Genomic DNA, 12,414 nt, shown 5'->3' with positions numbered 1-12,414 from the left:
GACACCGCTATACCCACAGTTCCTGTGTCCCCCAATGAATATGGGCGAGAAAGGACTATAAAAAAAATGTAAAAAATAAAATATGGTGATATTATATATATATATATATATATATATATATATATTTATTTTTTTTTACAAAGTTTACTCTTTTTTTTTACACTATTTAGACATAAAAACCTATACATAAAGGGGCATCATTGTAATTTTACTGACCCCGAAAATGAAGGGCATTGGTCAGTTTTGATGCAAAGGCCGGGAGCTTGTGAATATGTGTACTCCGTGGCATGTGCTGGAGCAGTTAGAACCTAGCAGGATAAGGCTACATGCACACGACTGTTGTGTGTTTTGCGGATCCGCAAAACACGCACAGCGTCCGTGTGCGTCCCGCAATTTGCGGAACGGCACGGACAGCCATTAATATAACTGCCTATTCTTGTCCGCAAAACAGACAAGAATAGGACAGGTTATATTTTTCTTGCGGACAGCACACGGAGTGCTGACGACATCTTTTGCGGCCCCATTGAAGTGAATGGGTCCGCATCCAAGCGGCAAAAACTGCAGCTCGGATGCGGACCAAAACAACGGTCATGTGCATGTAACCTAAAACTGGTGACAGATTCCCTTTAAAAATCTGCACAGAGGATCAATTTCCGCGCATACAAAACGCACAAAGTGTAAGTAAGATTTGGCAAATTTTATTCACTTTGATGATACTGTATTATGCTGCCATTTTTCTGTACATAAATCTGCGCGGAAAAACTGGACGTAAGCCAGATCACGTGCAGTTACCTTTAGTCAACACTTTCACCTCTTTCTGACAGAAGCGTTGGGGCTAAAGAAACTAGTGCAATGATAAATACAGTCCACACACATGCCATTTATGTGTCTTTCAGAGTATAATGCCATCTCATACAAATCAGCCAGACTATTACTGCGGCCTAGGGTTATTTAACTAGCAGTATATGCCAACATTTATGAAGCTTTTGTATGGCCCTTAAAGGGAACCTGTCATATCCCTTATGCAGTCCTCACTGAAGGCAATAGGGACTGTCACACAGATTTCAGCTGTCGCTCATCTGCCGATGTAGAACTGCGGCGAGAAATCTGAGTTTAAGACTTGGGCTACTTTTACTGGAACAGGCAGGGTTCAGCAAAAACGCTTCCCTTATTAATACAACCGTCTGCATTTCTTACGAACAGATCCGGTTGTATTATCTTTAACACACCGAAGACAGATCAGTCATGAACTTCATTGAAAGTCAACGGAGAAAGTATCCATTTTCTATTGTGGCAGATTGTCTCAGAGAAAACGGTACCCATTGACTTGCATTGGGAGTCATGCCGGATCAGTCTTGCTCCGCATCCCGGAACGGAAAGCAAACTACAACATGTTGCGGTTTGCTCTCCGGTATGGGAACGCAACTAATCGGAACAGAATGCATTTTGGAGCATTCCGTTCAGTTCAGTTTTGTCCCCATTGACAATGAATAGGGACAAAACTGAAGCTTTTTTTCCGGAATTGAGCCTCTATGACGGATCTCAATACCGGAAAACGAAAACACTAGTGTGAAAGTAGCTGTATTCATAAGCTCCTGCTGCCCATGCTTATGATTGGCAGCTATGGCCCCTTTCAGACAAGAGAGTTTTAGGCGCAGATGCAAGGCGTGATGCAAACGCATTACGCCCGCACTGAATCTGGACCCATTCATTTCAATGGGTCTGTGTACATGAGCGTTGTTTTTCACGCATCACTTGTGCGTTGTGTGAAAAATCGCAGCATGTTCTATATTCTGCTTTTTGCACGCAGCCCTGACCCCATAGAAATGAATGGGGCTGCGTGAAAAACTCATCGCCTCTGCAAACAAGTGCGGATGCGATGCGTTTTTTACTGACAGTTGCTAAGAGATGTTGTTTGTAAACCTTCTGTTTTTATTACCACGCGCGTAAAAAACGCATCAATGCGCATTGCACCCGCGCAAATAAAACTGAACGCAATGGCAGACAAAACTGACTAAACTTGCTTGCGAAATGGTGCGAGTTTTCCTGAACGCATCCAGATTTAATCCGGGTGCAAGAGGCCTCAGGCTTTCTCCCTAGGAAATGTGTTACTCCCCAGCAGGTGGGCAGGGAGATGGGGGCAGTGGAGACAGGGGCCTGGGAATCAACAACACAATGAGTGAGAAGGACACCAGGTAACTGCTAAGCAGTCCCTAAATAATGGTAAGTGATGTCAGACTGGTGGGTTGTTTTATAAAGAACCTGCCTGCTAAATAATTGTATTCCTGATAAAATAATTCTACAGCTTCTTTTCTTGGAACTCTTTGCTGTATAAACCGGGACACACATCTTTGACAAGCAAAATGGTAATTCCCAGTTGTCACATGGAAAAAATGCTTGAGAATCGTTAGTTCATAGGGAACAGACTTATCAGGAGAGCTGACAGACCCTCTAAGGTAAAATCACCTTTCTCTTACTACAAATTCCTTTAGCAAAAATAATCATTAACGCCATTAGAAGAGAAGCAGACCACCTTAGAATGAGTAAAATCATTTTCATCTTCATCCTCTTGAAGGCCAAGCTGTTCATCCAAGTCATCAAATTCACACACTCTGGGAATTAGCTTACTTTTCCGTCTGCTTCCACATTGCGCTTTAGTTAGAAAAAGAAGAAAAAGAAAGAAAATTGTTAAGTATCCAGAGACTTGAGACCACAGAGGTTATTTATTTAATAAGTCGATCTGATCTACTCCTGCTGTGCAATCTACCGTTCCTGCAGCTGAACACAGGGTACATGTCTGCATTTTCTAAAGTGGACAGAACAAAAAGGTGCTAAAAGAAATTGTAAAGAATACGTTTCAGGAGAGGAAACCATGCTACCAGTTACTGTAGTTATTTCTTTATTAATTACTGTTAAATTATCAGTGCATGTAGATCGGCTTGCAGAACCACAGCTGACAACAGATAAAGAAGAATCATCCAGTAATACCACCAGCCTAGAAACCAGATAGACCACACAGACTACTGCATTTAAGCTCTTCACCTTGCTTTGACGGCGAAGATTCTGTGCCCCCACCAGGTTGGTCAGAAACATCTGAAGACAATGGAGTGGTAACCTCTGTTTTAATGGAAAAATCAGTGCAAGGAGGTCTTGGAGAATTTGCTTCCACAGTTGAGCCATCATCTTTATCACAAGTTGACTGTATGAGTTGTTCAGCAGCTTCCTTAATCCGGTCACTATTACGTGGGCGACCTACCCGGCCTTTCTCTTTGGTGACTTCGGACTGGCATACAGAAATAATGAGATGAGTGTCAAAAATGTGCCAGCATGCCTACTTTTCTTGAATTACATGTTTCTGTAGAGCAGATTTATTACATTTATAATTTTAAAAGCAACTGTACAGTGTCAATGACAAACATGTACGTTACACATAAATATCATTATCCATTGGTCTACTAGTATGTGTAAAAAATATATATATTAAAAATACAATATAAAAATCACTTGGTCCCATCCAAAATCTATTTAACCTAACCTGCAAAAAAAGATAAATTGACCAAAAAGCCAATAGCTCAATTCATCAATAAAAACTTTAACACTTAGGCCCCTTTCACACGAGCGAGTTTTCCACTCGTGTGTCTGTGTACATGAGCTTTTTTTTTTTTGACACATCAGTTCTTAGTTGCGTGAAAAACGCAGCATCTTCTATATTCTGCGTTTTTCACGTAGGCCTGGCCCCATAGAAGTGAAGGGGCTTCCGTGAAAAACGCATTGCATCTGCAAGCAAGTACGGATGCAATGCGTTTTTCACCGATAGCTGCTAAGAGTTAATTGCTAACTTTATAACTTTTTTTCCCCACAACTTATGGGGTTTTGATCCCCTTTACAATGCATGACAATACTTCTATATCGTGATGCATTGGATGTAAGTGTATTAAACAGGGTAATACACTTACAGCCTTGCTGCCTGTGAGATCCAGGGGGCTGGATCTCACAGGCTTACATGGAAGGCATCGGGCTGCCTTCCCTGCCATCGGGTCCCAGTCACTGCAGCGCGGGGACCGAGCTCCCTCCACACACCCCGGCTCCTGATCACCTATCCTGAGGTCATCAATATCAGGAACCTAGAAAAATCCTTTAGGTCTATTGCACACGACCGAATGGCTTTTTCAGTATTTTGCGGTCCGCAAAAAAATACGCATAACGGACAAGGATAGTACTGTTCTATCTTTGAACGGAACGTAAACGGAATGCATATGGAGTACATTCCATTTTTTTTGCGGACCCATTAACCCCTTAAGGACTCAGCCCTATTTCACCTTAAGGACTTGGCCATTTTTTGCAAATCTGACCAGTGTCACTTTAAGTGCTCATAACTTTAAAACGCATTGACTTATCCAGGCCGTTCTGAGATTGTTTTTTCGTCACATATTGTACTTCATGACACTGCTAAAATTGGGTCAAAAAAGTTAATTTTTTTGCATAAAAAAATACCATATTTACCAAAAATTTAGAAAAATTAGCAAATTTCAAACTTTCAGTTTCTCTACTTCAGTAATACATAGTAATACCCCCAAAAATTGTGATTACTTTACATTCCCCATATGTCTACTTCATGTTTGTAGCATTTTGGGAATGATATTTTATTTTTTGGGGATGTTACAAGGCTTAGAAGTTTAGAAGCAAATCTTGAAATTTTTCAGAAATTTACAAAAACCCAATTTTTAGGGACCACTACAGGTCTGAAGTCACTTTGCGAGGCTTACATAATAGAAACCGCCCAAAAATGACCCCATTCTATAAACTACACCCCTCAAGGTATTCAAAACTGATTTTACAAACTTCGTTAACACTTTAGGTGTTGCACAAGAGTTATTGGCAAATGGGGATGAAATTTGCGAATTTCTTTTTTTTGCCTAATTTTCCATTTTAACCCAGGCTGTGAGCTGTGCGCTGCGATTGGCCAGCGCTGCAGCCTAGGAGAAGGAGACGCCCACAGGACAAGGGCAGACACCGCCTACTATAACTTACAGAGCAAAGATACCGGAAGACATAACGGAAGAATGGAGCGGCGCCCGGGGATAATAGTAAGTGCAGTGAGATCCCTGGGCGCCGCTCTCCATGTCAGCATACTTCGTTCACAATGTTTTTCCAGGTGAAAGGTCCTCTTTAAGTCCAAAAACTGTTTCTGAAATCAGAAGCCACAGTTTCGAAACAACCATAAGAAACATTGGTTCGGGTAGTCTGATAAAGCGATTATGCTGTAAAAGCCAAAATGTTACACACTGTACAGAACAGATTTTAAGGCGCAGAATCTGCACGAAAAAAATAAAAATAAAATTAAAATCTGCCTTAACTTGGCTTTTAATTGGAGAGTAAAGTAGCAAGGTTATTAACATTTCTTTGATGGACATCAATTCTTCTGGATATCACAAAATCTACTTAGTTAGGACTATAGAGATGTTTACCAGAGAAGAAGCGACAGGCTGTCGACAATTCCGTTTCTTTGGAGTGCTGGACATCCATCGCTCATCTGCATGATTTAGGAGTCTCTTTTTTGATTTTTTCCTGTATTTCTTACCCCAGTTTGGCCCTGAAGACAGAAAAGGGATAAACATTTCTCAATCAGTAATCAGTCAGCTACATGAACTACTTACAGCCTGCTTCTCACTATGGCTCTTCATTTTTTGGGCTGTACAACTGCAATGTTGCCTGTGGTGGGAGAGGTCACACTAAAAGCTAGCCAAACACTTGAAAGAAAAGCTGTCCAAAGCCACCAATTTTGGCCAGAGGTCTCCAGTCTCATATGCATAGAGTCTTCTGAATACAACCAATATACACCATGCATAGCTGGAAAGTGCAGGAACTGCTGCTAGAGGAGCAGAAGGTAGGAAAGCAGCACTGGAACAGCAGTGGCAGGAGATTGGTGGAGGTGAGTAATGATTCTTTCAACAGGTTACAGTGGGTTTTTTTTCTTAAAAAGGGACTCCTTGGAAACTCCCTTTAACCCATGTGTGGAGAGTAGCAGCTGTGTAATACAGCTGACACCCAGCAGTAATGTCATTCTGTCTTCCAACTAGCACCCATGCATCCAAATTGCAGGTTCCGATCAGCTGGTATGGCAGCTTGGAGACTTGTGAAACGTCCCAGGCCTACCATAGACAACTGCCTGTTAACTAGCCAAAAAGCTAGCCAAAAATCTCAAACTGCAACAGTATGTTTTCATTTTTTTTAAAGCACTAAAACATAAAAACTATGTAAGTTTGGAACTGCTGTAATCGTACTAGCATGCAAGTAGATACGTCATTTTAGCACACAGTGAATTCCATAAAAATAAAACCACCAAAAAACATGGCACAATTTCATTAAGGCTACTTTCACACTTGCGTTCACAGGGGATCCGTCTGCTGTCTGCACAGACGGATCCGCTCCTATAATGCAGCTTCAGACGGATCCGTCCAGACTTTACATTGAAAGTCAATGGGGACGGATCCGTTTGAAAATTGAGCCATATTGTGTCATCTTCAAACGGATCCGTCCCCATTGACTTACATTGTAAGTCTGGACGGATCCGTTTGCCTCCGCACGGCCAGGCGGACACCTGAACGCTGCAAGCAGCGTTCGGGTGTCCGCTTGCTGAGCGGAGCGGAGGCTGAATGCTGCCAGACTGAGGCATTCTGAGCGGATCCGCATCCACTCAGAATGCATTAGGGCAGTACGGATGCGTTCGGGGCCGCTTGTGAGCCCCTTCAAACGGAGCCCCGAACGCTAGTGTGAAAGTAGCCTTACTTTTCTGTCTCACCACACACAGATTTTTTAGCCCATTTTCTAAACAAGACCAGGCATATTAAATGGTACGCTTAAAAAATATAAATAAAATAAGAGTAGACAGCTCACTTGGGGAATCTAGGATATATATAACAATAGAAATAAATATAAACCAAGGACTCATTTCTCTGGTGCCAACAGAAAGGAAAATTCAATATAATATTCAAAAATGGTGATGTCCTACAGTAATATATGTTTTAATTGGTCAGGAATAATTGGTAATAAAAATACAAAAAGAATAAATAGAAATAGAAAATTATATAATATACTTGTGCACAGACATAAGCTTTTGGTTTAGAACCACTATATATGCGATATATTGTGGTTAATACTAAACAAGAGTCCAATCTAAAAATGATCCACTAAAAACATAAAAGTTGGAATAGTCTATGTTTTTATTCGTATATAAATGAGAAGTTGGAGCACAAGGAGGCGGGGCTGAATCCTTTGAGCTCTGCTTTGTAACACCCCCTGTGCTCTGCACACTCCCCCCTCCTCTTGATTGACACACTTGATTATTGGTTTGGCTACTGAAGAGTGGGCTCAGAGCCAACCACTTAACTAAGACTAATCCCCATTTCCTTAAGAAAAGGACAATATCTGTTTGCTAAAAAATGGCCACCATAGGAGCCAGCAAACAGCAAAGAAACACCAGCCAAACAAAGCCTCAATCAGCTCAGCCCACCAACTTCATCTAACATACTGAACCATCACACTGACTTACCGATTGGAGTAACAGCGAACCCAGTATTTTGCACCATCATTGGACACTATACTTAATTTACTAAGGGAAGGGGGGTTATGGCTCTTGGAATGTAGAAAAAAAAAATAAAAAAAATGTAAAAACAAAATTTCGCCCAGTCCTCCCCCCTGAGTTAAAATTTCATACAGCACAATATGGATTTAAAATATGAAGCCCTTTGTGCCCAGGGTCCATGGATTTCTACGCTGGAAACATAGCAGCCACACTACAACTGATGGAGAATGCAGTCTATTTCAATATATAGAATGTGAGTGAAAATTCAAGCACACAGAAAAAATGAATGAGAACTGCCCCAAAAAATAACCCTGGCTGTGTACTACATACTGTACACGGGCAGAACATGGACTCTGAAAACACAAGTGTGAATGATGCCTACAGGCAGTAGTTACAGTACGTACATGTGAGAACATTAGGATCTCATGTATATAAGTCTTATAAGATTGTCAGTGGTCCGCTGGCAAAACACATCACACGTTTTATTGTTTTTATCTCCCCTTTATAAAAAAATAAAAAATTATAGAAGAGGCAGCACCCCGCAATGCTTTTTTCCCCCCCTTATACTTGTTAATTTTCATTGGATCCAGAACCGGGACCAAGGAGAGGGAGCAGCAAGCGCCAGGGTGATTAAGGCACCTTCTGGTGAGTGCATATCTACCATTTTGTGTCTCTGTTTATCGTGGGTTTTATACTATGGAGCACCTTTGTATCTTAGATATAAAAAAAAATAATAATGCTCTAAAAAGCCACACATCAAACAGCCGAAACCTGTCGCCTACATTTGAAAGTAAAGAGAAACCCCAATAATAAAAGGACTTAAAGGGGTATTCCCATCTCAGACAATGGGGGCATATCGCTAGGATATGCCCCCATTGTCTGATAAGTGCAGGTCCCAGAGAACGGAGCAGGGAAAGGTGGTGGAGGATGCACTGCGCATGCGCAGCCGCCCCCCATTCATTTCTATGGGACCGCCGAAAATAACAGAGCGCTGGCTTGGCTATCTCCGTGGCCCCATAGAATTGAATGAGAGGTGGCCACGCAAGTGTGGTGCGCTCCCATCCATTTATATGGGGAGAGTGCTTGGTGGTGGCCAGAAATCTCAGGGTCCTCCACTCTGCCCACTCCGTTCTTGGCGTAGGTGCGGGTGCCAGAGGTGTGATCCGCACCTATGAGACAATGGGGGCATATCCTAGCAATATGCCCTCAATGTCTGATTGGAATACACCTTTAACCTTTAGGGCTCTGTCACATGAGCGATTCTTTCGTTCGGATGAGATGCGTGTAGTGAACCCAAAGGGTCTGGACTGAATCCTGACCCACTCACTTCAATGGGCCTGCGTTTTTCACACATTTATGCGCTCAGGGAAATAAATAAATCGCAGCATGTTCTATATTGTGTCTTTCATACAGCTCTGGTTCCATAGAAGTGAATGGGGCTTGCATGAAAAACGGAAGGCATCTGATTGCAATGCATTTTTCACTGATCGTGCTAGGAGATGTAGATAGTTATTCTACAGTTTTTCTTCATGCACGTGAAAAACACATGCAATCCAGAAGGAAAAAACACATCGAATGTAAATCACAGAAAACACTGATTGTACTTGCATGCAAAACCATCAGTTTTTTTCCTGCATCACTCATGTGAAAAAGTCCTTATTTACGAGTTAAAATATAGAATAGAAATACCCCCGGCCGATAATCCCGAGATAAAGAAGAATATAGCCAAACGTGTTACACATCAAACATTAACAACTGATATCCTATGAACTCCTGGTGGGCACAATGACAGCCAGGAGGAATATCAGCAAGCTACCTTAGGCTACTTTCACATTAGCGTTTTTCTTTTCCGGCATAGAGTTCCGTCACAGGGGCTCTATACAGGAAAATAACTGATCAGGCATATCCCCATGCATTCTAAGGCCTCTTTCACACTTGCGTTGTTGGGATCCGGCATGCACTTCCGTTGCCGGAGGTGCCTGCCGGATCCGTAACAACGCAAGTGTACTGAAAGCATTTGAAGACGGAACCGTCTTCCAAATGCTTTCAGTGTTACTATGGCACCCAGGACGCTATTAAAGTCCTGGTTGCCATAGTAGGAGCGGGGAGCGGGGGAGCGGTATACTTACAGTCCGTGCGGCTCCCCGGGCGCTCCAGAATGACGTCAGAGCGCCCCATGCGCATGGATGACGTGATCCATGTGATCACGTGATCCATGCTCTTGGGGCGCCCTGACGTCACTCTGGAGCGCCCGGGGAGCCGCACGGACGGTAAGTATGCTGCTCCCCTGCTCCCCGCTACACTTACCATGGCTGTCAGGACTTTAGCGTCCCGGCAGCCATGGTAACTATTCAGAAAAAGCTAAACGTCGGGTCCGGCAATGCGCCGAAACGACGTTTAGCTTAAGGCCGGATCCGGATCAATGCCTTTCAATGGGCATTGATCCCGGATCCGGCCTTGCGGCAAGTCTTCAGGATTTTTGGCCGGAGCAAAAAGCGCAGCATGCTGCGGTATTTTCTCCGGCCAAAAAACGTTCCGTACCGGAACTGAAGACATCCTGATGCATCCTGAACGGATTACTCTCCATTCAGAATGCATTAGGATAATCCTGATCAGTATTCTTCCGGCATAGAGTCCCGACGACGGAACTCTATGCCGGAAGACAATAACGCAAGTGTGAAAGAGCCCTTAATGGAGAGCAATCCGTTCAGGATGCATCAGGATGTCTTCCGTTCAGTCATTTTGACTGATCAGGCAAAAGAGAAAACCGTAGCATGCTACGGTTTTATCTCCAGCGGAAAAAAACTGAAGACTTGTCTGAATGCCGTATCCGGCATTTTTTTCCATAGGAATGTATTAGTGCCAGATCCGGCATTCAAAATACCGGAATGCCAGATCCGTCCTTCCGGTCTGCGCATGCGCAGACCGTTAAAAATGAGGAAAAAATAAATACCGGATTAGTTTTGCCTGATGACACCGGAAAAAACGGATCCGGTATTGCAATGCATTTTTCTGACTGATCCAGGATCCTGATCAGTCTGAAAAATGCCTGATCAGTCAAAAAAAATGACATGCGTTTGCATACAGTTTGCCAGGCAACGGAACTGGAATAATGGGGTCTGTTAGGTTTCCGCTCAGAAGATGATTTTGGAGCGGAGACAAAAGTCCTGCATGCAGGACTTTTGTCTCCGCTCCAAAATCCTCTTCTGAGCGGAAACCTAACGGACCCCATTATAGTCTATGGGGTCTGTAGGCTCCGTTCGGCTCAGTTATGTGCCGAATCCGTCCTTTCCGTTCTCCTGCTCCTATAACGGAGCAGGAGAACGGAAAGGCTGAACGCTGATGTAAACAAGGCCTAACTCATTTAAATCTCTGCTCTTCCAGAGCTCAATAGCAGGGTGGACCATCTTATCAGTGACTGACAGCATTCCTAATGCAGCACTGCATACAGCGATAGCCGTAAGCCCATGACTACTGAGCTCAGGAACATCTATATAAATGTATAAATCCAATCATTTCCTACAAGACTATACATCAATCTGCTCAGCTCCTCCTGCTCTATAACATGCTACAGACTGCATTTTGTGGCGACAGGTTCTCTCATTTTTATCTCTTTTTGTAAAACTTAAAAAAACATATCATTTTCTTGTCTTATACACTCTTGGCTTCTTGAGTTAAGTTGCTACAGTGAAGAACATGGTCAATTTCCTACAAGCAGGACTGTGAAATGCACAGGTTGGCACTGTTCCTTACAAGCTGTGAGCCGTGGAAAACAAAGTTATGGCAAGTTCATAGGCAGATTTTTTGGAAAAACTTTTGCAACCGATTTTTAATTGCTGAAATTTCTGCCATACAAAATTCCACATCCTGCAGGTAGAGATGTTACTGGGCTCGTTGGTCTGTTTTAGCTCTTTACTTGAATGCTGTTTTTCCTTTGTTGACCCGAGGCTCTGTTCCCAAATTACCATACTTTCTCCTAATACGCACATTAAGTCTTTGGTGCAATGAGGGTATCGCCATTGATCTGGCTGCACCCAAGCTCCAGTCCCTTCTGTAACCAGCCCCTTCTTCTCTACTTTTCCATTGCCTGGCCCTGTCAATCAAAGAAGTGAGGGACGGGCTGGCCACAGAAAGGAGAGGCGTTTGGGTGAGACCAGAGCAACATTTGCCATCATTGCGCCAAAGACGTAATTTGCACATTAAGAAAAAATATTGTGAACACACAAGAGTGGAGTCCAAGATCGACAAAAGAACTGTTTTAATGAGGTGAACCACAGTGATGTGTATATGCCAATAGGTGGATAGGAAGGTCACTGGTGACACATTCCCTTTAAGTATAAAGTAGTTGAAATACATAGCATGCATTACAACTTCTGCATCATGTGAATAGGGTTTTTATAGTACTGGATGCAAGTAATACACTGCACTTCACTGCAGATTTTTGGTGCTAAAATCCACAATGTATAAACATGGCCAAATAGGGTTGCACTGGGTATCGAATCAATACCCAATCGATACTTTTGTACCCGGATTTGCCATTCACCAATACTAGGCTGCGCTACTGCACAGTCTAGTATCAAAGAACACGGCACGCACCGCTCTCAGCGTGCTCCATGTTCACCTCAGCAGCACAGGGGAGAAGGAGAGAGAGTCTCTCCCTTCTTCCCCACTGTGTCGCTGCCACCAATGAGAAGGGACGGGGCTTTGGCCACTGTGCCACCAATGAAGATAACTAATCCATTAATACAAATATAGGCGGCGAGGTTAATTGACGCAGATCATAGCGTCTTGTCAGAGGCAATGTTTGCGATTCTGCTGCTGGCACCCGC

The 12,414-nt window shown here is 43.1% G+C and overlaps 1 protein-coding gene across 7 annotated transcripts in view; it reads right to left on the bottom strand.

Annotated features, from left to right (window-relative positions):
• NSD1 (nuclear receptor binding SET domain protein 1) overlaps positions 1-12,414 on the bottom strand; it is a 167,555-nt gene that overhangs the window by 71,182 nt on the left and 83,959 nt on the right. For all 7 annotated transcript variants that reach the window (XM_040405307.1, XM_040405357.1, XM_040405331.1 and 4 more), the window contains exons 6-8: positions 5,469-5,593; positions 3,043-3,283; positions 2,534-2,652 (exon numbers count right to left, since the gene is read on the bottom strand). In XM_040405307.1, the coding sequence (XP_040261241.1) occupies positions 2,534-2,652; positions 3,043-3,283; positions 5,469-5,593 (485 nt within the window). The remainder of the gene's footprint in view (positions 1-2,533; positions 2,653-3,042; positions 3,284-5,468; positions 5,594-12,414) is intronic.

Source organism: Bufo bufo, chromosome 1, assembly GCF_905171765.1.
Source record: "Bufo bufo chromosome 1, aBufBuf1.1, whole genome shotgun sequence".
Taxonomy (NCBI): Eukaryota; Metazoa; Chordata; class Amphibia; order Anura; family Bufonidae; genus Bufo; species Bufo bufo.
The sequence above is the reverse complement of the archived record's forward strand: the minus strand, read 5'-3'. Positions and strand labels throughout refer to the sequence as shown.